This window comes from Pelodiscus sinensis, chromosome 6, assembly GCF_049634645.1.
Source record: "Pelodiscus sinensis isolate JC-2024 chromosome 6, ASM4963464v1, whole genome shotgun sequence".
NCBI lineage: Eukaryota > Metazoa > Chordata > Testudines > Trionychidae > Pelodiscus > Pelodiscus sinensis.
Window position 1 is genome coordinate 66767556 of NC_134716.1, and position 26937 is coordinate 66794492.

The following is a 26937-nucleotide window of genomic DNA, read 5'->3' on the forward strand; positions in this document are numbered from 1 at the left end:
AACCTTGAATCTACATAATCAGAAACATCACATAATTTGTTGAAAAAAAACTCTTTATTTATAAAACAAATATGTTCTACCCACTTGTGTGTATTTTTTCCTCACTGCACTAATAGCGGACATACACTTTCTCTCCATAATTTCTCTGACTCTGGGGTACTAGAAGATAATATAGCAAAGCTCTCAGGCTACCAGATACAGTATGATCAGCATGAAGAAAATCCTTTTTAAAAAGTAATTTCCAGTCATACATTCCCACATTTGCTTCTGTAATATTCCCTGTGATTCAGAAACTCATTTCTATTCTCTAATAATAAATTAACCAATACATAAAAATAGAAAAGCAAAGTAAAATCCCTGTGGTTTTAAATATTAAATCATCTGTCCCTACAGTGCAACAGGCATGGATTCCATGCATTGCAGACTATAGAAGACTCATAGCTCTCAACTTCCAGGTTGGAGGAATTAATGTGCATTGCAGATACTCACTCAGCAGCGGGTCACTGAATGCATTGCCTGGGCAACGTTCCCTGCCAGCCAATTTAGAGAATACACTTAGCACTCACTGCTCTCAAAAGGAATGGCTTTGTGTGTCTCTAGGTGAAAGATTAGATGTTGCAATCACAACCAAGTCAAATTTAAAGGCAAAAGCATAGGAGATCAAAAGATACATATTAAGAAAAATAAGAAAGAAAAGGTACTCTGCTTGCATGTGCAGTCAAAGATATACTATATAATAATTAAAACTGTCTGGAAATATTAACAACTAGAGAGAAAAGGAGGATGCAGTTTGCATCTGGATTAAGTATAGAGTCTAGGATTTGTAGTGTAGGAAATCAAACTAGCCATTTTTGCAATATTTCTATCATCATAGAACATGTCCAGTTAGACCCAGGAAAAAGGATCCTTCTGGTTTGGATGCAACACAGAACCAAAAGTGCAGAGATGGTTACATAGCCAGAGAACAGAATCTGATATCTCCTACAATTCATTACAGTTAGTAGATAATTTTGATTTTCCATGTCTTGAATAATAGTGTGTATGTGTACATATATATATTTTTAAAAATTGGAGTTTGGAGCATACACACATAATTAAATATTTTCAACCCTCATTAAATATAAACAATTAAAGGTATCAAATGAAAAAAGTGGAAAATCTGAGCTTAGTGTGGGTATAGTATTTGGATGAAATATAGTGACTTGGTATGTATACACAGAAACATTTTTTCAAAATAATTAGCGATATTTTGAAATAACAGTCCGCATCTACACAGCCGGCAGTTATTTTGAAATAATGTCAAAATATTGTGAAGCTGGAGGACTTCTTACTCTGACTCCTGTAACCCTCATTGTACAAGGAGTAAGGGAAGTCAGAGGAAGAGGGCTCTGTTTCAGAATAAGTGCTGTGTAGACACTCTCAATTTCAAAATAAGCTACAGGCAGTCCCCGGGTTACGTACAAGATAGGGACTATAGGTTTGTTCTTAAGTTGAATTTGTATGTAAATCGGAACTGGCTCCAGATTCAGCCGCTGCTGCTGAAACTGACCAGGGGCTGACTACAGGAAGCTGGAGCCGGAATTGCTCTGCCCCCAGCTTCCTGGAATCAGCCACTGATCAGTTTCAACAGCGGCTGAATCTGGAGCCTGGGACAGAACAGCTGGGCTGCCAGGTAGGTCCCTGCAGACCAACCCGGCAGCACCCCAGCTGCTCTACCCCAGGGTCCACAACAAAAGCCTGGTCTGCTGGGGGGGGGCGCACTAGCTGCGCCTCTCCCCCCCCAACAGACGAGGGACATGGGGAGCAAAGCCGCAGTGGCGGCGGGGTGCCGCGCCTCTGAGGCTTTGCTCTGGCAAAGCCTCAGAGGCGCAGGACCCCGCCGCCGCTGCGGCTTTGCTCCGGGTGTCCCTGGTCTGCTGGAGACGGTCCCCAGCAGACCAGAGGCACCGGGAGCAAAGCCGCAGTGGCGGCAGAGTCCCGCGCCTCCCCGGCTTTGCCAGAGCAAAGCCTCAGAGGCACGGGACCCCTCCGCCTTCCCGGCTTTGCTCCAGGTGTCCCTGGTCTGCTGGAGACGGTCCCCAGCAGACCAGGGACACCTGGAGCAGCTTTTCTCGCCCCGGAGGTCGAGGTGGCGGGACCGCTGCGCTCTGGGCGGTCCCGCTGCCTGCGAACTCCGGGGCGAGAAAGCCGCGTTCGTAAGTGCAGATCCGACAGAAGTTGGATCCGCGTAACTCGGATACTGCCTGTATTTCGAAATTTGCTACACAATTGATGGAGCTCAATTTGCTTAGCTTATTTCAAATTAAGCTCTGCTGTGTAGATGCACCCTTAATTTGAACATAGTAACTGAAGTGCTACAGTAAGTTTTCTAAGACTTTACACTAAAGGGACTGAAATACAATAAACTCACTGACATGCTATTTAGTATAAATATTCAGAAGAAATCAATCAGTCACTTTGACACAAAATGTGTACAACAGCTCAATGATGAATTTATTGTATCAATTAACTTAAACACACCAAAAATAAATATTTCCAGTGATGTTAATTTTGCTCCATTTCAGGTACATTAATGTATCATGGTGGCTAATTTATTATATACACCACAAAATGAAGTATTATTATTAATTATCTAAATAGTATTATTGTTCTGCATGGACTCTTACAACAGCTAGGATACTGGTCATAACCAAGAGCAAAAGCGAAAAAGCTTATCATTTAAGACCCAGATCCTGCTACCTACCCCATGAGTAAGGAAGGTTCTTAATGACTATACAATTGACACGGATCCTTTCATTTCAACCGGGGGAAGAGATTGTTCATAGAAAGATCACTCAGAGACTGTTCCATGGCAGTTCTCTTTAGCAAGACAGAATAGAGGAGCTCAGGTAGACCACAGGAGATATAAAGATGTGGGTCTGCAATTATGAATCAGGGAGGAGATTCATAGGGCCTACCAAATTCTGATAAGTAATTCTTCAGGAGCATGATTTCACAGAGGCAGCTCCCACATAGATTTATAGCCCATGACCTATTTTATTCAGGTTTTGCCATGGGGGTCCAGAATATGACACTAATTTATAAGTAGAAATAAACAGATAATGAAGTAGTTTAATATACATAAGTATATTAGCATACACATGCAAAACAAAAAATCCTAAAACATATATTAAAATAAATTCAAGTCTCAGATAAAAATTACCTTTGACATGACTGAGTGATTTTAAGTGTTTGTTTGTACCCTAAAAGAACACCAATTAGCTATTTTAAGAGCAACAATATGTAGTCTCAGATATAGTAATGAGTGTTGAAGTATGAGTTCATTTAGCTATGCCCCCATCACAAATGCTATTTCAAATTGCCACCTACAAGGCATAATAAAGGTATAGCCAAAATGGACATTACCAACCCAACACTTATTAAACTTGTGCCTAATATTCCAAACTACAGTATTTGTTTGATATTGCTGCCCCTTTACTGTCTAGTAGCAGAATTCAGTGCCTTGCAAATCAATTTCTGGTTTGACCCATAAATCAGTGCTTCTGAGTTAGATATTTTCTTCAAGTAATTTTATTTATAAAAAGTACAAGTCCTGTTCAGCAACTCCATCTTGCAGAGACATCAGGTAAGAGGCCCTGTTCCAAGACTGCTTATCAAGACCACATGGCCCCATCTAGTGCTTACCCTCCTTTTGCACAACTGCTTTGCAACACAAAGGAACCTGAGAGTTTCTGCTGCCTGACGAAGGAGAGTGCTTTAACCCACACAACTCCTTTACTGACTGATTGCACTTATTGCACAGCATTCCAGCTTTTTCTGTGGGAGTTTCATCCTTGGTGTGCTTACATGTAAATGACCTCTAATGGACAATTCAGGACAACGTCCAGCTTCAAAATGTAAAGAATACACAATAAACGCATACATTTTTAACTACTTAATATGTTCACTGAATCATTTATAATGAAGCATATAATCTAGTCATTATAGTGACAATTTAAACAATTCACATGGAACTGGACATACTGCTCTGTAATTAACTCAATAATTATTTAAGAATAAATTTTGTAATTACAACTAGTCCTTTGTAACGTGTGGCAAGATGCTTTAATCTCAGTTTTAGATACCATTGCACTTGACAAAATTCCTGCTCAGCTGCCACCTAATCCTGTAAGTGCCTAAACCAGCACAACCTACTCTAGTGACTAGGTCACATGAGTGACCCTCCTTCATCTCAGTTGGGCACAAGATTGTCGTAACCAAGACAATCTCCCAAGATAGGGTAGCTTACGTACCGAGAATTTGCGGAGTGTGTCAATTGAACGGTAGCATCCCTTCAGTTGGAAGCGGGAAAGCACGACTCTTACATTCAATGTTGTGAGCAGCCAGCACACACCTCAAATCATGTGCCCTTGCTTTATGTACATGTCACTCAAATAATACCAGTAGGAAAAAAAACTATGCAGATGGAGCCAGAAGAATATGGCAGCCCTGTGTGTGGTCAACAGTAAACAAAATGTCTTACAGGCCACACATAGAATCCTGATGGGCTACATGTGCCCCTTGGACCACAGATTGCCTACCACTGGCTTAAATTCACTTGGCACCTAAATTTCCATTGTAAAAATGACCTAGGTGCTTACATATCTAGCCTTGGCTATGTGTACTGCTGTCTCGCTCTAGAGTTATGTCTACACTGCCCCCATTTGGCGCAAAAAAATGCAAATGAGGCAAAGAGTGGAATATCGGTGCACCTCATTTGCATAATTAATTAGGCTCCATATTTGCACAAAAAAAACCTCTTTTGCAAGAGTTGTTCTTCCACATTTTTTTCAGGAAGAACAGCTCTTGCGCAAGAGGGGGTTTTTGCACAGAAAGGATCTGTGTAGATGGCTCCTTTTTGAGCAAAAGCCTCTTGTGCAAAAATGGAGCCTAATTAATTACGCAAATGAGGTGTGACAATATTCCACGCTTTGCTTCATTTGCATATTTTTTTGTGCAAAACATAGGTGTCTGGATATGTGTCTCCTCACTGAGTATCAGTGAAATCCACAAACAGGGAAAAATAGTCAGAGGAGTGTTTATCTCATTTAAGGGGCCCAATGCTGCAGGTATGTTCAGAAGCCAGATCCAGTCCCATTCAAAATCTAACTAGAGGAGAAGATAGTATCAGTCTTGCAACATTCAGCGCAATGCTTAAAGTATTCATTCAGGGTGTAGGAAACCTGGGTTCCATTTCCTTCTCTGACGGATGAGAGGAATGATTTGAACTAGAGCCAGCGGCGGATTTAGGGCAGGGCGAGCGGGGCGGCTGCCCCGGACCCCGCGCTTCCCGAGGCCCCGCGCATGCGCCTTGGCACCACAGCGCATGCGCTGTTTCAAGGGGGGGGGGCGCGAAATTTTGCTGCCCAGGGCCCCGCGGTGCTGCCCAGGGCCCCGCGGCACTCTCATCCGCCCCTGACTAGAGCTGTCTCCCCACTTCTCAGATGAATACTCTAACATGGAGCTACGGTTATTCTAATTTGGGTACTGTTAATTTCTCCTGTTCAGATGTTGCTCCTGGGATAAATACTTAAGTTGTTAGGCCAAACAAAGACAGAATATGAATCTGTACACTTGTGGTTAGCATGACCACTTACAAGGTATGAAATATAGGGTCCAGTCCTCCTACACTAGTGGTTCTTTCATAATTTCTAAATAGTGGAATAGCTTCAACAGAATAATCCATAGCTCATTGGTGACAGCACTCTTTTAGGATTGGAACAGGAGATTCAAACCTCTTTTCTTCCCGTAAGACACAAGGGGGAATTGACCTGATGTCTCCCAGGTCCCAGATGGGTGCTCTAACCTCTACCGTAAAAGTTATAAGTAGGGCCCTACAAAATTCATAGCCCATTTTGAGCAATATCATAGTCATAGAATTTTTAAAAATGCAAATTTCATGATTTCAGCTATTTTAAATCTGAAATGTCATAGTATTGCAATTCTAGGGGTCCTGATCCCCATAAAAGGACTTATAGCAGGGGTGGGCAATAATTTTTGCAGGGGGACCACTTCATTAATTCTGACAGTGGTCGTGAACCACCCTCCCCCCAATGGGAGGAGCTTCAGACAGAAAAAAGGCTCGCTCCTGGCGGGGGTAGGAGATCTAGCACTCTCCCACTGTCCCCAGGCTGCCAGGGGCACACAGCGCCTAGACGGAACTGCCAGCCATTTTGAACAGTTGGTGGTTCCCTCTAGACACCATGCACTCCTGGCAGGGGAAGGAGCCCTCATGCACTCCCCCATTCCCAGGTTGTGATTGGCATGGAGGCAGGGGAGCACCAGGGCAGCTATGGGCTGAATCAAATGCTTTGGTGGCCTGGATCTAGCCCACAGACCCTATCTTGCCCATCCCTGACTTATAGTGATTTGCAAAGTTATTGTAGTCGGGAGTGTTATTACTACCCTTACTCTGCACTGCTACTGGTAGTAGCATTGCCTTCATAGCTGATCACCTGTACAGCAGCATCTGCTTTGAAGCGGAACCATTACCAGCAGCAGCACAGAACTCTGGCATGGTATGGTATGACACTGACACTCTTACTTCTACAGACCAGGGGGACGGGGGGGGGGGGCAAAGCAGAGCCAAGCAGAGCCAAGCCGCGGAGCGCGCGATCAGCTGACAGCCCAGACGCGTCTGGGCTGTCAGCTGGCCGGGCGCTCCGCGGCTTGGCTCTGCTTTGCCCCGTCCCCCCGTCCCCCTGGTCTGCAGACCAGGGGGACGAGGGGGCAAAGCAGAGCCAAGCTGCGGAGCGCGCGATCAGCTGACAGCCCAGACGCGTCTGGGCTGGCAGCTGGCAGCGCGCTCCGCGGCTTGGCTCTGCTTTGCCCCCCCCCCCCCATCTCCCTGGTCTGCAGACCAGGAGGAGGGTGGGGGGAGCAAAGCAGACCAAAGCCGCGGAGCACGCAGGCAGCGGACAACCACGGCGCGTCTGGGCTGTCCCGCTGCCCCCGTGCTCCGTGGCTTTGCTCCAGACACCTGTGGTACAGCAGCTGGGGCGCTGCCAGTTGGTCCCGTAGCGCCGCTCTGGGCGCTACTGGACCAACCGGGCAGCACCCCAGCTGTTCTGCCCCAGGCTCCTGATTCAGCCACTGCTGGTCAGATTCAGCAGCAGCTGAATCAGGACGCCTGGGGCAGAGCAGCTTGGGTGCTGCTGGGTTGGTCCAGTAGCGCCGAGGAGCAGCGGCGCTACTGGACCAACCCAGCAGCACCCCAGCTGCTCTGCCCCAGGCATCCCCAAGTCAGCCGCTGCTGAAACTGACCAGTGGCTGACTACAGGAAGCCCCGGGCTTCCTGGAATCAGCCGCTGATCAGTTTCAGCAGCAGCTGACTTGGGGATGCCTGGGGTTCTTAAGTTGAATCTGTATGTAAGTCAGAACTGGCGTCCAGATTCAGCCGCTGTTGAAACTGATCAGTTTCAGCAGCGGCTGAATCTGGATGCCAGTTCCGACTTACATGCAGATTCAACTTAAGAACAAACCTACAGTCCCTATCTTGTACGTAACCCGGGGACTGCCTGTATTTGGTAAAGCATACTTAGTGCTAGGTGTTACAGAGCAACTGAAAAAAGGCAGATTAAAAGCACAGATCACTGCTTCCCTGCAATTCATTTTAAATGTTAAGGGAGGGGGGTCAGTGTACATAAATCAGCACAGAGGTGTTCCACCAAACCCAAAATTAAAGCAAGTAACTTGATCACACCTATTTAAACGTTCCTTATATACTTTCTTATCTGTTGTTCCAAGGATCAGTCCTTTTCTTAGGTATCGATATTGCTGGGAAATTCATGCCATGTTCCTAATTAACTCATCTCTCCCACCTCTTGCTCTGCTTTCACAAAAGACTGAAGCATGCAGAACCTGTTTCAACTCAAATTTCACATTCTCTTCCCATTGGGTCTCCTGGCTCCATGCCGACACTTCCTGAAGATTCTCAGGCAACCACTGTTTTTGGGTTTAAAACCCTTTACAGGCAATTTAATTATCTGAATGGCTAGGATGACTAGAAAAGGGTAGTACTAAGGATGTTAAATTTAGATTAATGAACTAATCAAATAATCGATAGAATTTGGATCAATTATTCAATTAACTGATAAGGGCACCTCCACCTTTGAAATGTAGCAAAAGCAGCACTGGCTCTTGCTACATTTCAAAGGAGAAAGCGCTGCAGGGTGCACAGGGCCAGCAGGAGACTCAAGCAGTCCCTGAGTGCTTTGCTTTTGAAGCAAAAGCAAAGAGCATGAAGAGCATAGAACCAGAAGAGGACTCAAGCAGTCCCCCGCTGGCCCCCTGCTTTCTGCTTTTGTACATTTCAAAAGCTAAGAGCACAGGGAGCACAGAGCCAATGGGGAGCTTTCTTGTGCAAGAGAGAGTCTACACTGGCAAGGATGCTCCTGTGCAAAAGCACATGCCAGTGTAGACTCTCTTGTGCACTAAAGAGTTTTTGCGCAAGATCAGGCCAGTGCAGACTAGCCTCTGTATTCACCCAAGACATGACTGGGCTGCCTGAGTCACGTGACTTGACGACAAAGGCGGCGCTGCTGCGAGACAGGCGCCTTCTACCAGCCCCAGCTTAGGTGCGTCCTTCTACCCACGTGACAGGGCTTGCCAGCGGAAGCGCGCAGAAACGCCGCGCCGCAGCATGCACCAATCCCGTGCGGGCGCCTGAAGCGAATCCGCGACACGCGCGCAAGGCAAGACCTCCCACGAGCAGGCCAGCGCCAACTACTGCTCCCGGGATGCAGTGCGCACATCCGCCGGAAGTACATGGTGCTTCCGCGGCGACCTACCGGAAGCAGGCGGTAACGTTTGTTTCTCGCTAGGCTGTGGCTGGGGTTGTCCGCGTGCCGCTGCGCCCGGCTCCACCACGGTAACGGGGCCGGGGTTTGTCCAGCTCGGGCAGGTCCCAGAGTCATCGCCGCGCGCCCAGCGTGTTTCCCCGCCTCCCGGGCCCGCGCTGAGCCTCCTGCCTCAGCGCCTCTTCTCCTGCCCTGCTCGTGCTCCCAGCCCGGCGCCCGCCGCTGAGCCGTGCAGTCCCGGGCCTCTGCAAGCGCGGGCAGCGCTCCGTCCCCGGCTCCTGTGAGCTCGGAGCCTGCCGGTTCCCTTAGGTGGCTTCTGCTCTGGTCACCGCGCACAGCGGCCTGGCTGCTGCAGACACGTGCCCAGAAATACTTTACTGGAGCGCAGAGGTTGATCTTGCCACGTGTTTTATAGGCTGCAATTTCTTGAAAAGAAACAAGCACCAGTGTGTCCATTATAGTTCACCGTAGGTATCCAGGAGAATGGAGCATCTGTGATCTGTCATAGAATTGAGCCTTTTAATGTGTCAATGAAAGTACTTATTTAAAAAAAGAAAATAGTAAAGACTACAAATAATTCTTATCTTTATTATATTCATGTAATATGTAACCGATTTACCTTATTGGTAAATCTGAGGCAGAAACTTTATTACACTCTTGCACACAAACACTCCCTCCCTCCCTCTCTCCCCTCAGTGTTGCTCAGGTCCATAATTCAAAAAAAAGTTTGTTTTTCTTCATTTAAATCATTGCTTTAGAATGGGCCTCGGGATGAGGGGTTCAGTATGCAGGCTGATCTGGGAAGAGAGCCCTCAGCTCTCTCTCACTGCTTGGTGCCAGGTAAGAAGCACCTCTCCATGGCCCCTATAACTCTAGCAGGCCATAGTCGGGAAGGGGTGCAGGGGTGCAGCCTCTGGCTGGGGCAGGTCCAGATTCATCTGCTCCCTGTGCTCCCCAGCCAGATGAAGAGTGCAACAAAGTATGCACTTACCCTTCATCAGGGAATGATGAGAAACAGCCAGCAATGTCCCTATATGAATTGAGGCGAGGCAGAGACGTTCAAACAAATGTAATAAAGTTAGGGATGTTAGATCTAATTTAACTGAATAATCATGTAACCACACCAAATCCTATCAGTTACACAATTATTCTATAGTCCCTTGGGGCAGGGCCAGCAACCAGTGTGCTCCCAGCCCCGCTCTCCCCGAGAGTGGAGGAACTCTAAGCCATGGGGGTTGGGAGGCTGGGGCAGTCCCAGAGGAGATAGTTGCACCCCAGCCAGCCTTTTCACCTGTCTGGTTCTCTCTTTTCTGTATGGCTGCATCTAGACTGGCATGATATTGCGGAAATACTTTAACAGAAAAGTTTTTCCATTACAAGTATTTTCGCAAAAGCGCGTCTAGATTGGCACAGATGCTTTTGCACAAAAAGTGCTGTTGCGCAAAAGCATCCATGGTCAGTCTAGACGCGATTTTGCGCAAGACAGCCCCAATCACCATTTTAGCCATCGGGGCTTTTTTGTGCAAAACAGTTCTTCCCTGTCTACACTGGCCCTCTTGCACAAGTATTCTTGCGCAAGAGGGCTTTTTCCCGAGCGGGAGTGTGAAAGTATTTGCACAAGAAGCACTGATTTTGTACATTACAAAGTCAGTGCTCTTGCGCAAATTCAAGCGGCCAGTGTAGACAGCTGGCAAGTTTTTGCGCAAAATCTTGCAGTCTAGACGCACCCTATGGTTTTATGAGAAGCAATTCTATTCCATGAACATCCCATTTTTATGGCACCACCAAACCCTTACATTGGTTTAAGTTATGATAAGAGGAAGCTGAATACTGAATTTAGTGGTTCTAGCTCTTACCATTTAGGAATTCTTGAACTAACTGACAGACAAATAAACGTATAATACATAAGTCCTACATGTTCAAAATGAGGCAGTGATCATGCAAGCTTCCAAAATGACCTGATGACCTAAATAAAGGGGACAACCTCTGAGTGAAATGGTTCAATCTCTCTGACTAACTTGTGCATGTGGATCCGTAGCCTCCTGCCCTGTTTCCCTCACCCACCTGATGGCTTCTGGGATATACCCTCCACCCTCACATGCCCTGCAGGTAGAGGCGCCTCTAGTCTAGGGATGTTAAATTTCAATTAATCAACTAATCGAGTAGTCGATAAAGAGTGGGATGGGGCACTTGCTATCCCCACTGCGCCTCTGTTTTTACAATGTAAGAGCCACCCGTGGCTCTTACTACATTGAAAAGGCAGAAGAGCAGCAGAGAGTCAAGCAGTCCCTGCTTGCTTAGGGTTCCTCCACTCTCAGGGAGAGTGTGGCTGGGAGCACACTGGTTGCTGGCCCTGCCCCAAGGGACTATAGAATAATTGTGTAACCGATAGGATTTGGTGTGGTTACATGATTATTCAGTTAAATTAGATCTAACATCCCTAACTTATTACATTTATTTTAAACCTGACACCTATTGATTTCCGGTGACCCTTAGTTCTTGTGTTATGTGAAGGGGTAAATAACACTTTGATATTCACTTTCTCCATACCATTCAGAATTTTATAGACCTACCATAGCCCCACTTGGTTATGTCTTCTAAAACTAACAGCCCCACACTTGATAAATTGCCTCAGATGGAAGCTGTTGCATGCATCTGACCATTTTTGTTGCTCTTCTGTGATTTTTTCCAACACCAATATATCTTTTTTTAAATAGGGCCACCAGAAATGCAAGGGATATTCAAGATGTGTGCGCATCATGGATTAAAGTAGCAGTGTTAAGATATTTATTATCTATCACTTTCATAATGTTTCTTAAAATAACATTTTTATGGTTGTATCATTTTTCGTGGTGATAATTCTGGCAGAGTTCCATTGTTATATAACAGTGTTCTTTTTAAAAAAAAATACAAAATCCAAATTTTGTTCAGAAATGTTTTCAGACCTGTTTCTTCTTTTTTTAACACAGCTAAAACAATGACAAACACTGAAAGGAGCCCCAAGCAGCAAATGATTTCTCAGCTACACAATTTTGCTGCTACTGGAGACAAGGTCAGGTTGACAGCACTGTGTAGTCAGTCTCCATCCCTTATCAATGAAGCTGCTGAGAATGGTTGGACAGCCTTGATGTATGCTGCGAGAAATGGCCGCTTCGAGATTGTGCAGATTCTTCTTGAAAAAGGGTAAGAAAGATAAGAGGATCCTTTACATAGGATCTACTTAGGCCCTTCCTGTCTTTCCTATCACTGTACACAGATCCATATGAACATTATTCTTTTCTGAAATTACCTTTTTTGTTGGGGTCTCACTCATATTGGTGGAACTCTCCTGTCTCTTAAGGTTATTTTCATTCTTGAGAATAGCAGTAACAGGGTAGAGCATGAACCATGCCCTAAACTGGTCATTGCTCACCTCCCCTTGCATGTATAAGTTCAGTATATTAAATTGAATAAATCTAAATATTCCAGTTACTTTTTTTTCCTCAGAGCTTTAACATTAGTACAGAGCCTGCTTTTGCATTATAGTGCAAATAGTTCTGTTTCAGTGGCTTTCTTGGCACAGTTGTTGTCTAGTATCTCAGTATTTCTGTGGTATTTTCACTTACATTTCTCAATGCTACATTGCTAGTACTGTTCTCACTGGCAACTGAGTTAGGACAGTACTGTGCCAGACCTTTTATTAGAGGATCTTAATGCTACTTAGTGCTACATTTCTTTGCTTTATCATTTGGCACTTACTTTTCAGTTGGTTCAACTCTTCCCTCAGTGTACCACTGCCTTACTTCTTTTACAAGTGTAGCTTTTCAGGAGACAGGAAGACCACTTACTATCTTCCTATCATGTCAGCCCAACAAATCAATATCAAAGACTGACTAGATTGTATATTGTGTTGTCTGCCTTGAAGTAAAACATGGTAGAGCTAGATATGTCTGCTAATATTCTGGGGGTGAACCTATATCCTGGGGGCCAGATATGACCCCTGGCTTGCCTGGATCCGGCCCCGAGGCTTGTAGCTTCCCCCTGCTCCCTGCTTCAGGGAGCTGATACAGGCACTAACCACTAGCACCTGATCCCCACTGCAGGGGGAAGGCATGAACCTTGCAGGCTAGTGTCAGGTAAGCTGGGCCAGATCTGACCCTTGAACTCTGCCTGGCAGGGGAGGAAGTGGCTCCACGTTCTGCTTTTCCTCTACCCCCTCACTCACAGATGGGGTAAATTGCAGTGCATCAAAGTGCTACCTGGAGGCTTTTCCACCACTACTCTGGCCATAATTGCAGCCAATAAGAGCAGCAGGGGTGGTGCCTGTTTAAGATCAGAGCAGTTTCTCCCAGGTATTGAGGGAGATGGGTTCTTTCTCCAAGAACGGACTTCTTGAAATGTGTAAGTAGGGAAAAGTTTAGTTAGTTCATCAAGGTTTATTGTTTTCTTTGTTTGGGGGTTTGGAAATCATGACTGAGCTGGCTAATTTTTTTTTCTCTTTTGTAAATAAGGATTATGCCCAGTGATTTTCTCTGAGTCTATGTCACTTCATAGCTAGCTAACACCTAGTCATTTACTATGCTTACAACAGTAGTTTTGTTTTGATTAACCGATATTGGTTGACTGTTGTGTCCTTAAGGTTACGTGCCTAGTTACTGTACAGAGTCCACTGTTCACTGCAGATTCCCTCTGTTTGTTTTTCCAACTCCAAGCAAAATGGAAGTTGAGGGGAGAGCTTTGCTTTGGCGAAAGGATTCCCAAAGGATCTCTTCCCTGGAAAATCATGTATATTGGAAAATCATTTAATATTTTCTTTTAGTCACTTGGGTGGTGGCAGCAAGAAATCAGTGTCTTTTTGGATCTCAGGGGGCCTGAGATCAAACAAGTTTGTCTCTGGGAGTCACAAAGACTTGTTTTGCAGAGTTTATTCTAACTGGCCCCCCATCTCTGCACTCGGATTGTCACATTGGGGAATTGAGCCATAACACACCCCCAGTCCACTCCTGGGCAGCCCTCTCCCACTGAACCCCTCATTTCTACTAGGTTAGGCTCTCCTAAGTTCTGGTGTGCGAGGGGAGTGTGGGGAGCGCCTTTCTACTTCTCATTCGGAGGCCATGTCAGTGATACAGAATTTGTCTCTAAATGATCAAGTAATCCTAATTGGAAAAGGAAAATTCACTATCAAATTGTATGGTTGACTCAATTATTTATTTTTGTGATCTTTTTTCCCCTAGTCTGAAACAGATTATATGTGCTGAAATCCCATGATAGCAAGTACTACTAGGTATTCTGATTTTTTCTATAAATAGTTAAATATATGCCTTATAGCAGTTTTTTTTCCAGCTCTTTCATTTTGTGGACAGCTATGAAAAAGAAAGATGCTTATGTGGATCAGTTAATCTCCCAAAGCATGATTTTAAAATGCTCATTCGGCAGATCTCCCAAAACGGCTTGAAGACCGAGCATCCAGAGCCTTTGCCTCTTGTTTCCAAGTTAGTGAATTGTGATGTCCATAAGGCTGAAATCTAGTTCCATTGAATGAATTAGACAAGAAATGGAGAGTGATTAAAAACAAAAATATTTTCTTAAAAGTAGAAATGTTTTGCTACCAGTATATTTTCCTGATTATTCTTTGATAGTTTTGCCTCCGCATATTCTCACTTCTGGTGTGTCTTTTGGTACCTTTGAGATCCTTCTAGAAAGCATCACCCAGTACAGCTTCATGAGCTCCCTCTTGCAGAACTGAACATTCAGAGCCAAAGGTATGAAAGGGTCATGTGGTCCGTGTGCCTTACTTCTTCCCCTTCTGCAGGGAAACCTGTTCTTTCCAGGCCTGGAACAATTTCTAGGGTTTTGATCCAAAACGTCTTTAATTTCTAATATTGTATTCCATTAAAGTTAATTAGGTAGTTATAAAATATGAGAGAATTATCTCCAAATCCTACTGTCATGTGACACCAGTAGGAACAGAGACATTGTTTTACCTCTGTACATGGCATTCCTGCAACCATTGTTAGAAATCTCTGCCCAATTCAAGAAGGTAGTTGATAAATTAGAGAGGCTTCAGAGATGTGTAAGTAAAGGATTAGAAAAACCTGCCTTCACAGACTCAGAGAGCTCAGTTAGTTTAGCTTAACAAAGAATGTTACAGGGTGACTTGATTACTGTCTGCAAGTATCTACAGGGTGAATAAATATTTCACAGGGGCTCTTTAATCTAGCAGAGAAAGGGGTAACACAATTCAGGAGCTAGACAAATTGAAACTGGAAATAAGGTATACATTTTTAACAATGAGGGTAATAAAGCATTAAAACAGTTTACCGTGCCATGGTGGATTCTTCATCCTGACAATGTTTAAATCATATTTGGACGTTTTTCTTAAAGTAATTCCTTATACTATAGGAATTATTATTGAAGTTCTGTGTCTGTTATACAGACAGTCAAACTAGATGATCACAGTAGTCCCTTCTTGCCTTGGAATCTAAGACCCTGGCACTTGTATTTAGCAAGAGGAAGTGAAAGTGTTGGGACCATATGGTCATTTTATCATCACATTTCTAAATGTTCAGTGCTGTGAAAGAATACATGCATGGCCTCAGTTGGGACTGCTTTCCTAAAGGTCCCCAAAGCTAAGTGGTGATATGGATGTGACTTACAATGAAAATGTCGTCCAGCAAGACTTTTACAGAATCACAGTCACTATGGTAACCATCATTTTTCTTTTCTATTTATAGGTGTGACAGGTCCATTGTCAATAAATCAAGCCAGACTGCACTGGATATTGCTAAATTTTGGGGGTATAAGCATATAGCCAATTTACTAGAAAATGTTAAAGGTGGGCAGAAGCCTTTTTTTCTGCCAAATTATGTAAGAGAATATGAAAATTATTTTAGCAGGACACTTCTGGATAGAAGAAGTGATAAAAGAACAGATTCTAAATGGTTAAACAGAAAACAAAATCATCCAGCTACAATATACATCCTTTTCTCAAATTTAAGCCCTTTGGTCACTTTGGGTGGTGGTGAAGATAGTTATCAGCAGCCTGAAGTCAGGCTTTGCAGACTGTGCCACAAGGATGTAAAGGAATACATGAGTCAAACTGAAGAAGTCACCTTGATATTTCTTGGAGTAGAACTTCAGTTGGCTTCTCTGAATGGAAGAGTTCTGAAGGAAGATGAAGATGATGGACTGGTTGCTTGGTTTGCCCTTAGCATAGATGCCACCTTTGCTGAACAGTTTAAACAGAAACATGAAGACTGTTATTTTCTTCATCCTCCGATGCCTGCATTGCTGCAGTTGCCTGAAAGAGAAGCTGGTAAGGTGTCCAAAATATAACTTTTAGCAACTATCCAGACAGGAAAGTGTGGGATCAAGTCCATGGAAGGACTCCGCTGTTGGTGCCTATTTTTGCTCCTATCCTACTGTTTAGTTGCTTGATCTTCAGCAAATCCTTGCCCAGTTTGTATGCCTATAATAATCTGTAATAATATATGTTTTTCACACAAGAGAGTTTTTTTTTGTTTGTAGTACGTGTTGAGATCCTCAAATAAAAGGTGCAAAGTTTTTTATAGAAATTTCAATTTTAAAAAGAAAAGAAAGCTGGCCAACTACAGCCTCTCCCCGAGTTACGAATGAGTTACGGACCAAACACTTGGCCGTAGCTCGATCCATTCGTAACTTGGACCCCACTGAGTTACACACAACTGCACTGTTTGTAAGCGCGGGTCACGTTTGTAACTCGGGGACCACCTTTATGACCGCTCCATGGGAGCTTTGGTCGTAAGTGCAAACGGTTGTAACTCGACCGTTCGCCACTTGGGGAGCTGCTGTAATACAGGCAAATTGTGTTTTTTCCAGGGATATATATAGATCCATGACCAGACTTTGTCACTAGCTGCCACTGCTTGTACAAAAATTTGCCTACACAGGTGAAAGATAATAATGTGTGCAAAACCAGGCAATAATATTCCAAGTGTATGCAATATCTGTGGGGAATATATTGTGTTTAAGTTTATGAATGGTTTATATAACACTGTGGCCCCAGGAGTTTTACTTCTATGTGGGGAGGGTTACTACTGCTTCATCAGGAACTAAAAACAGTAGGGGATGATTAAGGTAAATTACTTAATTATAAATATCCCCAGAGAAGTGCTATCCCTGGGAAGATTTTTCATATACAGGCAGTCCCCGGGTTACATGGATCCGACTTACATCGGATCCCTACTTACAAACGGGGTGAGGCAACCGTGCACTAGCTGCTTCCCCCCAGCAGACCAGGGAGACACGAAGCTAGCGCCTCCCCAGCAGACCAGGGAGATGCGGAGCGGCTTTTCTCAGCAGACACCTCAGCTTGAGAAGAAAGGACTGAGGGAAGTGAGGTGTGGGAGAATAAAACTGAGCTCTGGAGAAATGTTTGGCTACAGTTTCCCCTACAATATGTACCAGTTCCGACTTACATACAAATTCAACTTAAGAACAAACCTACAGTCCCTATCTTGTACGTAATCCGGGGACTGCCTGTAGTAGATCAGATTGGATTTTCCAGAAATCAGCCGACAAAGAGCTTTTACTATAAATAGACTGAGTTTAAATTGATTCAGGACTATCTTTCTGAACCAGCAAACAACAGGACCATATATCCATGTTGGGCCCCAACCAAGGATTGGAATGTCTGGACTAGTAGGGCCCCATAAGACTGTTGTATAATGTTTTCTTTATGTTCTTTCTCTAATACTTTTATCTTAAGAATAAATGCACGTGCCTAGAAAAATCTCTTATAGCTGTTAGTAATAACATTGTTCATAGCCACTTGAAGAGAAAGCAAAGCACAAGTGTTGGCCTTTAGTCAAAACAGCTTCTTAGGATATTGCAGTGTAAATCAGGGAGCTGTGCAGCCTTAATCTTCCATCTGGAGGGAGAGAGATGTGGATCTTCCCCCAGCTGGTGGCTGGAAACCTAATGTTGGTGCCATCTAGGGACCACAGAAGGCAGAACACAGTTACAATTATCGTTAAGCTGTTATATCCTGCACTCGTGTAATTAACTGCACAGGATTCAGAACAATGCAGGCCTCAAGTTAACATAATTACAAAGGGAAAACATATAGGGGAATTGGAATAATATGAGATTATCAAGAGAACATTTTGAGTTGTGCTATTAGTTTGATTTTCCTGTTGAATTACAAGAATATTCTTATGCTATATATTTTAAAAGATTTGTAGTTTGATTTTATGTGACTCTATCATTTTGATACATTATTTTAAAGGCATAGTAGCCCAGGCCAGATCTGTGCTAGCATGGCATAACCGATACCAATTCTGCCCAACATGTGGCAGCTCAACCAAGATTGAAGAAGGAGGCTACAAAAAGACTTGTTTAAAAGAAGATTGTCCTAGCCTCCAAGGTGTTCACAATACATCATACCCAAGAATTGGTAAGAATATCATAAAAATAAATAATTGTCTTGTATCGTAGAATCAGAAACGTAGGATTGGAAAGGACCTTGATAGGCCATCTAGGCCAGTACCCTGCACTGAGGCAGGCTTAAGTATTATCCAGATCACAGGTGAGGAACCCAGGGCCCACGGGTTGGATCCGGCCCCCTGCTTTCTTTGATTCACTCCTTGGGGCCTCCCCCTGCAGCTGGGTGAGCCAGCACTTGTGATCCAGTCCTATAGCAAGTCTGCCCATGGATCTGGAACACAAGTACTGGCTCTTCCCGCTGCTGGGGAAAGGTCCAAGCCAGCACGCGAGAGGAGCTTCAGTGTCCTGAGTCAAGAGTGAGTGATAGGTATCTATTTAGGCTTGTTTTGTGGGTGTGTTTTGTTTTGTTTTGTGGTGGTGGCGGGGGGGAGGGAGTTTCTTCTCATTTGGTAACCAGGTCTGTTGTAAGAGTTTTGTTTTGTTTTCTTCTGAGGGGCTAGGTTAATGAGGGTTTGGGGCTTTCTTTGTTTTTGGTTTTTTGCTTCTCACTTGTGTGTGGCCCCCAACTAATTCTGTTGGTGGGTAGCATCCAACCAGAAAATATTCCCCACCTCTGAATAGTCCACCACCATCCTCTATAGCTGTTTGTCTAACTTGTTCTTTAAAACATCCAATAACAGAGATTCCACAAGCTCCTCAGGTAATTTGTTCCGGTGCTTAACTGCCCTTACAATTAGGAAAATTTGCCTAATGTCTAACTTAAATCCTCCTTGTTACAATTTAAATCCATAAACAGAGCCAATAGACATACAATTCGTCCCCAAGTAGTTTAGTCATTTAACGAGAGTCATCCGCATGGAAGCATGTCCTCTGGAACTATGGCTGAATCAAGAAGGGATATATGAATATTTAGCATATCTGGTGCACAAATAAGCAATGCTGGCTACAAAAGTCCCATGCAAATGTCTGTTCTCACTTTCTGATGACAACTGTAAATAAGAAGTGGGGAGCATTATCTCAGCAGTTGGCTGAACAAGAAGTAGGACTGAGTGGACTTATAAGCTCTAAAGTTTTGTTTTTCAGTGCAGTTATGTAAAAAAATATACATTTACATTTCACAATAAAGCAATTGCACTGTAGTACTTGCATGAGATGAACTGAAATAGTTAACACACTAGTCACTTTCTCACCCGTAGCTGCCTCTATTAGAAAGAGGCAGCAAAGTGGGGGGAAGAAAAGAGGGTACTTCAAAGTGACAGCACCGTGTGGAGCCCAGGATCAGCAGGAGAGTCCGCAGTTGACCCCGGGCTCCACGTGGCGCTGCCACTTTGAAATGCTGCGTGGATCACGGGGCCATTGGGGGACTGCTTGAGTCCCCCGCTGGCCATGCTTCCCACAGTGCTTTCGTCTTTGAAGCATAACAACAGCCCTGGGAGAGGTACCCTTATAGTCCAATCAAATAGTCAATGCAAATTGTATCAACTATTCAGTTAGTCAGTTAATCTAAATTTAACATCCCTCATTTCAATATGTTTTCAGCATAGGGAAATATGGTCATCCTATTGGGGGTATCTTCAGAATTGGAATTTTAAGCTCTTAAATGTGCTATATCTGTATTTATACGCTGAATATTAAAAAAAGATTATATATGTCTGCAATTTATTACTATATTTTGAGCCTGCGAAAAGTTAAATATTAATATATTTCTTTTACGTACATTCCAGATCCTGTAGTGATAATGCAAGTCCTTCATCCAGATGGGAACCAGTGCCTTTTAGGCAGGCAGAAGAGGTTTCCTCCTGGCTTATTTACCTGCCTTGCTGGATTTGTAGAGCCTGGTGAGATTTTCTTCATGGCTTTAGTGACAATCTATTTTGTATTTCTGTCCCAACTTACCCTTGAAATTGCCTGGAGTTTATCAAAAGGATTTTCCTGATTTTAAACAGTACTATACTTTGAAAAGCATGTCAGGAATTTGATCAACATTAGGTCAAGTAAATGTGCATAGTATTTATTATATGTGTTTTATAATAAATATTCCACCCACCTTACTTATTATGGATTTGTTTCCTTTCCCCTGATGGTATTTCTGAGAATATATTTGGCCAGGAAGAAACTAAAATTCAAGTAATCAGGACTTCTCATGCTTACAATTTAGCATGTGCTAAAGTGTTTGCAGAATCAAGGCCTAAATTATTGTTTTCAGCAATAATAGTTTCAGGTAATAACATAATTATAAAGAGTGCAACATTTTTACACACCTGAGAGTTTCAGCTTGTCGGCATCCCTTTCAGCTGAAACTTCTCCTTTATTGTCTAATTCAGTAGAAATAAACCACTCATTCATTACTGTGAAGTTTTTAGTACAAATGAACAGCAGGGGAGAAGAAGGGTGCTTGACTGCACATGTTAGGAGCAGAGATTATGGCATAATATTGAATTGCTTGGTTTTTGTCACTATCCTTAAGTGTAATTTAAATGTAGTTTGTTGTAGTGACATTCCTTTGTGTGGAAAAGGAGCAAAAATTATTTCATGAAACACACTAATTTGTTTTATTCACTAAAGGAATCATAATGCATAGCTAGATCCAAAAATTCTCTGTGTGACTGATTTCTGTTGTATGATTGAATGAACCAGTTCAGATAAAATAAGAATTTGAAAAAGTTAAGATTTTTTTTCCCTCACTTGTCCTGTCTTCCCCTTTTATCTATGTACGTTAGCCAACATTTTATTAATTATGAAATGACTATGAAAGGACTGCCTCTTACCTGGCAGTGAAATGCCCAGTTGTTTAAACACAACCTTCTGCATTAATGAGCTAGTCTCTTTCTAGTCAGAACAGAAAACCCAGATGATGCAGAGTATATTGAGATCTGTATGAGAGAAATTCCAGTAACTGCAGATCCAATTTAAACTTCAGAGAAGGAAATTTTGGAAATAGCTGCAGATAAGACACTATGTTGACTTCTAGGTTATCTACTTTAAGGAGCCTTTAATGATAGAATTTCAGAAAAAGATCAGGAGTTACGTAACCATAATATCTGTGTTACAATATGTTAATTCGGGCAGGGGAGATGGCACTTGCATATCTAAAGCAAAGCAGGAAGAAAATAATTGGTTATTATCCACAGAAGAAAAGGAGCAAGAGGCACTGTCAAGACATAAGAGAGAGAATCCTGAGTTTTATATTACTGTACCAAATGGTACTCATCACCATTGCGTTTGGCAGAAGGGTGGTGTATTTCTTTGCACTTGAGCTTTTACAAAATAAAGGTGACATTTATTCATGTTTTAGTCATACCTGGCAGCTCATCCTTTTGCTGAACAAAACTCCTTCTTATATGGGAAATATATAGGATACTAGACTTCTGAAGTTTGTAGACCAAGATTTTCAAAAATAAGAGCGAGAAGGTAAGAAAATTAACTGGCCTCAAACGTTACCCATGTACACCGAAAGCTTTGTTGTCTGACACTCATGGAGAATAGGTGTTACTGGTTAATTGAATGTGCCAGATAACAACGCTTATTGCTGTGTCCCCACCCTCTACTGGCAGATCCGACTCCCAGCAGCTTGAGGCAGGCTGAAGGGAAGAAGGCAGCTGCTGCTGATACTGGCTGACAGTGCTGCTGTCAGAAGCCTCGTAACAGCTGGCTGGACAGGCAAGAGTCAGGCACACACGCCTGAAGATGCAACAGGATTGTGGTGGGGACAGTGCTGGTTTACAAAGTTTTCCAATTAAAAGAGTGATGGATAACAAAGCTTTCACTATACAAATAATGTATTATAAACTCATGCACTGTACATAAGTCCACAGTGAATAAATATTAATGTTCATGCAGGTGGAGTTAAGTTCTGCATTACAATTTGAGAGAGAGAAATTTAGTGTGTGGTATTTTTGTTTCTTTATATGTTATGAGGTGCAAAGAGAACTCCTTGAAGAGATGAAGAATGTGTATGAGTGGGTAATGTAGGCATGGGTGTGAGTGTAGTTGAATATCCACCATCTTTTTACTGTTGAATGACATATTTTGAAAGAGTTAGTTAATTTTTAAACTAACTTTTCACACTGTTATAGTCATAGTGGAAATCTTAAGTTAAAGCTAACAAAATTATTTACTTGTTAGCAAATTATTACTTGTTTCAAAGTTAATTTGAAGTAAAGTATGTTATTTTCTATATATGTCTCATAGTAATTTCAAGGAGTAATGGTACCTATACATAGAAAATATACATTATGATTGGTATTCTGATATTTTTATAATTTTTATGTTATTTTTATTCATTTTGAAAATGTTGCTTTGGTGCCCGCCTTTCTTTTATTGTGCTTCGGCTTCTCACACTTCAGATCTGTGTCTTAATCTGGGAGCTGCAACCCTGTAGATAAATGTTCAAGGCAGTTTTAATTCTTTTGAGTCACTTCAAAGCACAAAATATAATTCTTGCTGGGAGAATTTTCATCGGATGCTTGTTCTTTGCCCTGTTTGATTAGGGGAAACAATAGAAGATGCTGTTCGAAGAGAAGTAGAGGAGGAGAGTGGAGTCAAAATTGGTCATGTTCAGTATGTCTCTTGTCAACCATGGCCAATGCCCTCCTCCTTAATGATTGGCTGCTTAGCTGTTGCAATATCTACAGAAATTAGAGTTGACAAGAATGAAATAGAGGATGCCCGTTGGTTCACTAGAGAACAGGTAAAGTTCAATTTAATTTCTTTCTCTTATTGATTGTTCTGTGACTGTATCTGTTCTAGTGTACAATAGGGATGCACTCTTTTTCAGCAAGTTGAATAAGTGCTTATATGCCTTACATCATACAGTGATTATTTTTGTAATTGTAAATTACACACAGCCAGTGAAAGGTTGGCTCATAAAAGACTGCATGGTAATTCTGTGCAAACTGCAAGCCTATTACAACACATTCTTGCCATGGTTAATTATTCAGTGCTTCTCTTGGGGAAGAATCTGTTGGTTATTCTAATTCCTTTCCATTTATTTCTTCAGATTTTTCATACATCTAGATACAAAATGTTAACCAGCATTCATTTTTAGGCTTTTTCTTTTTAAAAATATTAGAAATATTTTTTATTTTTGAGAGACAGAAAAGGATTTGTTGTTTTTTTGGCATTTTTTATACAGTTGTAAACCCCTGATCTGCAGTTTACTGTGCAGCACACTTCAGGATCATAGTCTAAATGGGTAAAACTAAAAAACTAATGACAAACTCTGTTGAAGGAATTTTAAACAAATATAAAACAAATACATGAGGATTTTGTTGTTGCTGAATTGCTTCTCCTACCTTTTCTGTTGGTTAGCATTATATTATTATATATGTATATATTTATATATACTTTAAACTGCAAGTTCTTTGGGGTGGGGTCCTTGTCTTCTATATTGAAAGCAAATGTGTGTCTGTGATGTTCTATAAATAACAAAAACTTCATTCACTGACAGTAAAAGTGGCACCAGGCCATATTACTCCATGTAAAACCTTAAAAATAGAAGTTAAGGGGAAAGATGTGTGCATTGTTTTCTACTTTCATATTGCTTTCAATTCCATCTTCCTCATATCTATGGTCTGTTTTTATTATGTAATTTTTCACTGTCTGAAGTAAGGATGTAAGTGACTAGTCGACTGCTCAAGTATATGCTTATCACGTAGTCAAGTAGTGGCTCAACTAGTCGCTTCCCTCCGCTGCCGCTCTTAGAGAGAGACAGCAAGTGCAGGGAAAGCAGGAGCTGGTTTTCCCAGCACCATCTCCACGGGGGAGGGGAGAAGGGTTAGGGTTTGGGAGAGGAGGGGAGCAGCTTTTAAGCCAGCTTCCCATGTGTACCCCTTCCCTTGCTGCTGCCTTAGATACAAGTCTTGAGCAATAAGCAAAAATTCATAGAAGCCTATTAAAAATAATAGGGGCACCTGACTACCTGGAAGGGGCTGACAGTCCAGGGCCACCTCAGGGCACAGGACTCAAGTGAAAGTCTCTGAAAGTCACAGAATCCATCGCTTCTGTGACAATATCTTGTCCTTAATTTGAAAGAATCTATCAAAAACTAATTTTAAAATACTGCAGATATGTTCATAGCATGAAGTGAGGGTACTTTGTGCTATGGATGTTAGAGTAACCGACTAACTGTTTAACTGATAAGCTGATGCTTATTGGTTAATGGTGTCAGTTAAACTCAGCCGGCTCCCAGGGAGGCAGCGTTGGTGGAGCAGAGCAGCAAAGCCTCCTTCCCAGGAGCTAGGCAGGCAGGGCTGCCCGCTGCTGCCCTGGCTCCTGAAGAGGAGGTTTTGCTACTTATTTAAGCTTTATACTGAAGAGTATAAAGTGTGTAACAATATAGCTACTGAAATTTTCAGTAGTTCCACAGTTATCTGTTTAGCCAACTTTTAACATCCCTCTGTTGTGCATCTTACTGTAATGAGAAGGTAATGCACATTGGAAGACACAATTTTAACTAGATGTACACATTTCTGGGTTTTAAATTAAATTTGACCAAAGACCCAGTAATCGTTGCAGAGAATTCAATGGAAACATCTTTTCAGTCTCCATTGACGATCAACCCCACACCCATTGGTAGAAAAAATAATGAAATAGAAAATTAATTTAAAAAATTATAATGCCACTCTATGTATCAGAGAGATATCTTCAACTGGAATGAAAAAAAAAGTGGTACTAAGAGAAGCAGAGAAAATAATTGGAAGCATAAAAAGACTTTGCTGTGAGGAGAAGTTGGAATAAAAGAGAACATGGTAGAGAGTAGGTATGTAAGCACGTAGGCTTATTGGTTAGTCCGCTACTCACATTTCCCCCCCCTCTTTGTTGCACCCCAGCGCCATATCCATAGTGCTGCTTCCTTCCCTGTCCCTGCGCTTCCTTCCCTCCCTCTATCAGAGGTAGCAGTGTGGAGGGGATGGCAGGGGAGTCTGTTCCAGAAGCAGCCCCTGTCTGCCATGGCCCAAGCTGGCCAGGGACAGGGGCTGCTCCAGTCAGACAGGAAGCCTGGTTTGCACTGCATCTGGGATCTACCCCGACTGCGGCTCTGCAGTTTAAATGTACAAGGATCAGGCGGGCAGACAGCCAGGCTCTTACTACATTTAAACTGCAGAGCCGCAGTGGGGGTGGGTCCCGGTACAAGCTGGGCTGCCTTCTCTTATTATCTAATCAAGTAGTCGATAAAAATTCTATCAACTACTCAATTAGCCAATAACTGCTTCTTAATATCACTAATAGAGAGGGCATGTAGAAGTATAAAATAATGAATGATGTAGAAAAGTTAAATCAGGAGCTCCTCTTCACTATTTCATAATACAGAACCAGGGGCAATATTCATAAAAATAGAAAACATTTACAATTTATGAAAGGAAATGCTTTTTAATAAATACATTGCCCTGTGAGACCGTTAGTCCAATATCTTAACTGTGTCACCTATCTGCAGAGAAATTTCAAATACTGGAGCTTTGCAAGTCAGTTTCCCATTGAGAGAGACATCAGTAGCATGGAGTTTAGGAATATTCTTAGAGCAACTTGTTTATTTTAAACAGTATATGCATGTTTTGAACAGAGATGATCACAAATAGCATGAAGGTGATCCCTACTATAAACACTAATGCTTGCTTTTCAGGGAGCAACTCTGCCGCTACGATTTAATTAGCTATTCAATTCCAATGGTGTCTGCCACAGATCCCCAAAAATCTGCATCAGAAAAATAAACAAGATTTTCTTCTCAAACTAAAAGCTTGTTCACACACAAAGAAAAAGGACTTTTAGGTTAGTGTAACAGTGCCATCTGGTGATTCATGCCTTAGCAATCAGCTTCACAAAAAGGTTAAACATGTATATGGTTAATGAAAGTGTATACACTTACATTAGAAGGTATTACAAGAGTGAGTTTGCAGGCTTTAGTGCATAATTCACTTACTACTTGACAGGTTAAAAAACCTTCCTACTGATCTCTTGCACCTCTGAAGCATCTGGTAATGGCCATCAGAGAAATGATAATGTAGATGGAGAGGACCACAAAATCGCTCCAGTTTGGAAATTCCTATATTTATAAAATTTGCATTCCATGTGTTTATAAGATAAATTTACCAACACAAAATCTGTATCTATTGCAGGTTGTGGACGTTCTCATTAAAGGAAACCAGCATTCTTTCCTTTTGCCACCGAGTCAAGCTATTGCACACCAGTTGATAAAACACTGGATTGGAATGAATGCTAACCTTTAAATGCAAGGAACTGATTTATTTGTGTTAAATTACTGTTTCCAGTGACTGCTAATGTAAATACATTAGAAATAACTGGTTATTTACTAAGGTGTGTGACCACAGTTGTTCTTGAGTTTGTCATTTGGCTCCTGATACATACCTGCACTCAGTGATTCCTTTCAGAAATGTGTTGGAGTGCGCCAGTGACCCACTGATTACCCCAAACCAAAAAAAGTCAACATTAAATTGTTATTTTTCAGGAATTTTTGTAATAGGTGATTTTGCACTTCACTGTACCTCCTTTTATTTCCCAGCACTTGTCTGACCTCATCTGGATCTGCTTTTTTTTTTTTTGTTTGAGACATTAGGTTAAAGTCAGCCATGGTGTAAGTTGTGATAACTCTGCTGATTATGCTTGTGTCTGATTCCTTCCCCCTATGTTTACCTGCAATTTTGTCTGTTTTTTCCCTTTTTTCCACACTTCTCTCACTTTT

At 42.4% G+C, this 26937-nt stretch overlaps 1 protein-coding gene across 3 annotated transcripts; it reads left to right on the forward strand.

Moving 5' to 3' along the window:
• The first annotated feature begins 8649 nt into the window (after positions 1-8649).
• NUDT12 (nudix hydrolase 12) lies at positions 8650-26706 on the forward strand. 3 transcript variants are annotated; one of them, XM_006116119.4, is made up of 7 exons: positions 8650-8840; positions 11807-12020; positions 15551-16131; positions 18082-18249; positions 19964-20077; positions 22730-22929; positions 26354-26706. In XM_006116119.4, exons 2-7 carry the CDS (start codon positions 11815-11817, stop codon positions 26462-26464), a joined length of 1380 nt encoding a protein of 459 aa, XP_006116181.2. In that variant the 5' UTR covers positions 8650-8840; positions 11807-11814; the 3' UTR covers positions 26465-26706. The 3 variants fall into 3 exon arrangements, with proteins under 3 accessions (XP_006116181.2, XP_075788167.1, XP_006116180.2); XM_075932052.1 differs by having other exon boundaries at positions 8651-8908; XM_006116118.4 differs by lacking the exon at positions 8650-8840 and adding an exon at positions 8862-9304.
• Positions 26707-26937: the final 231 nt, after the last annotated feature.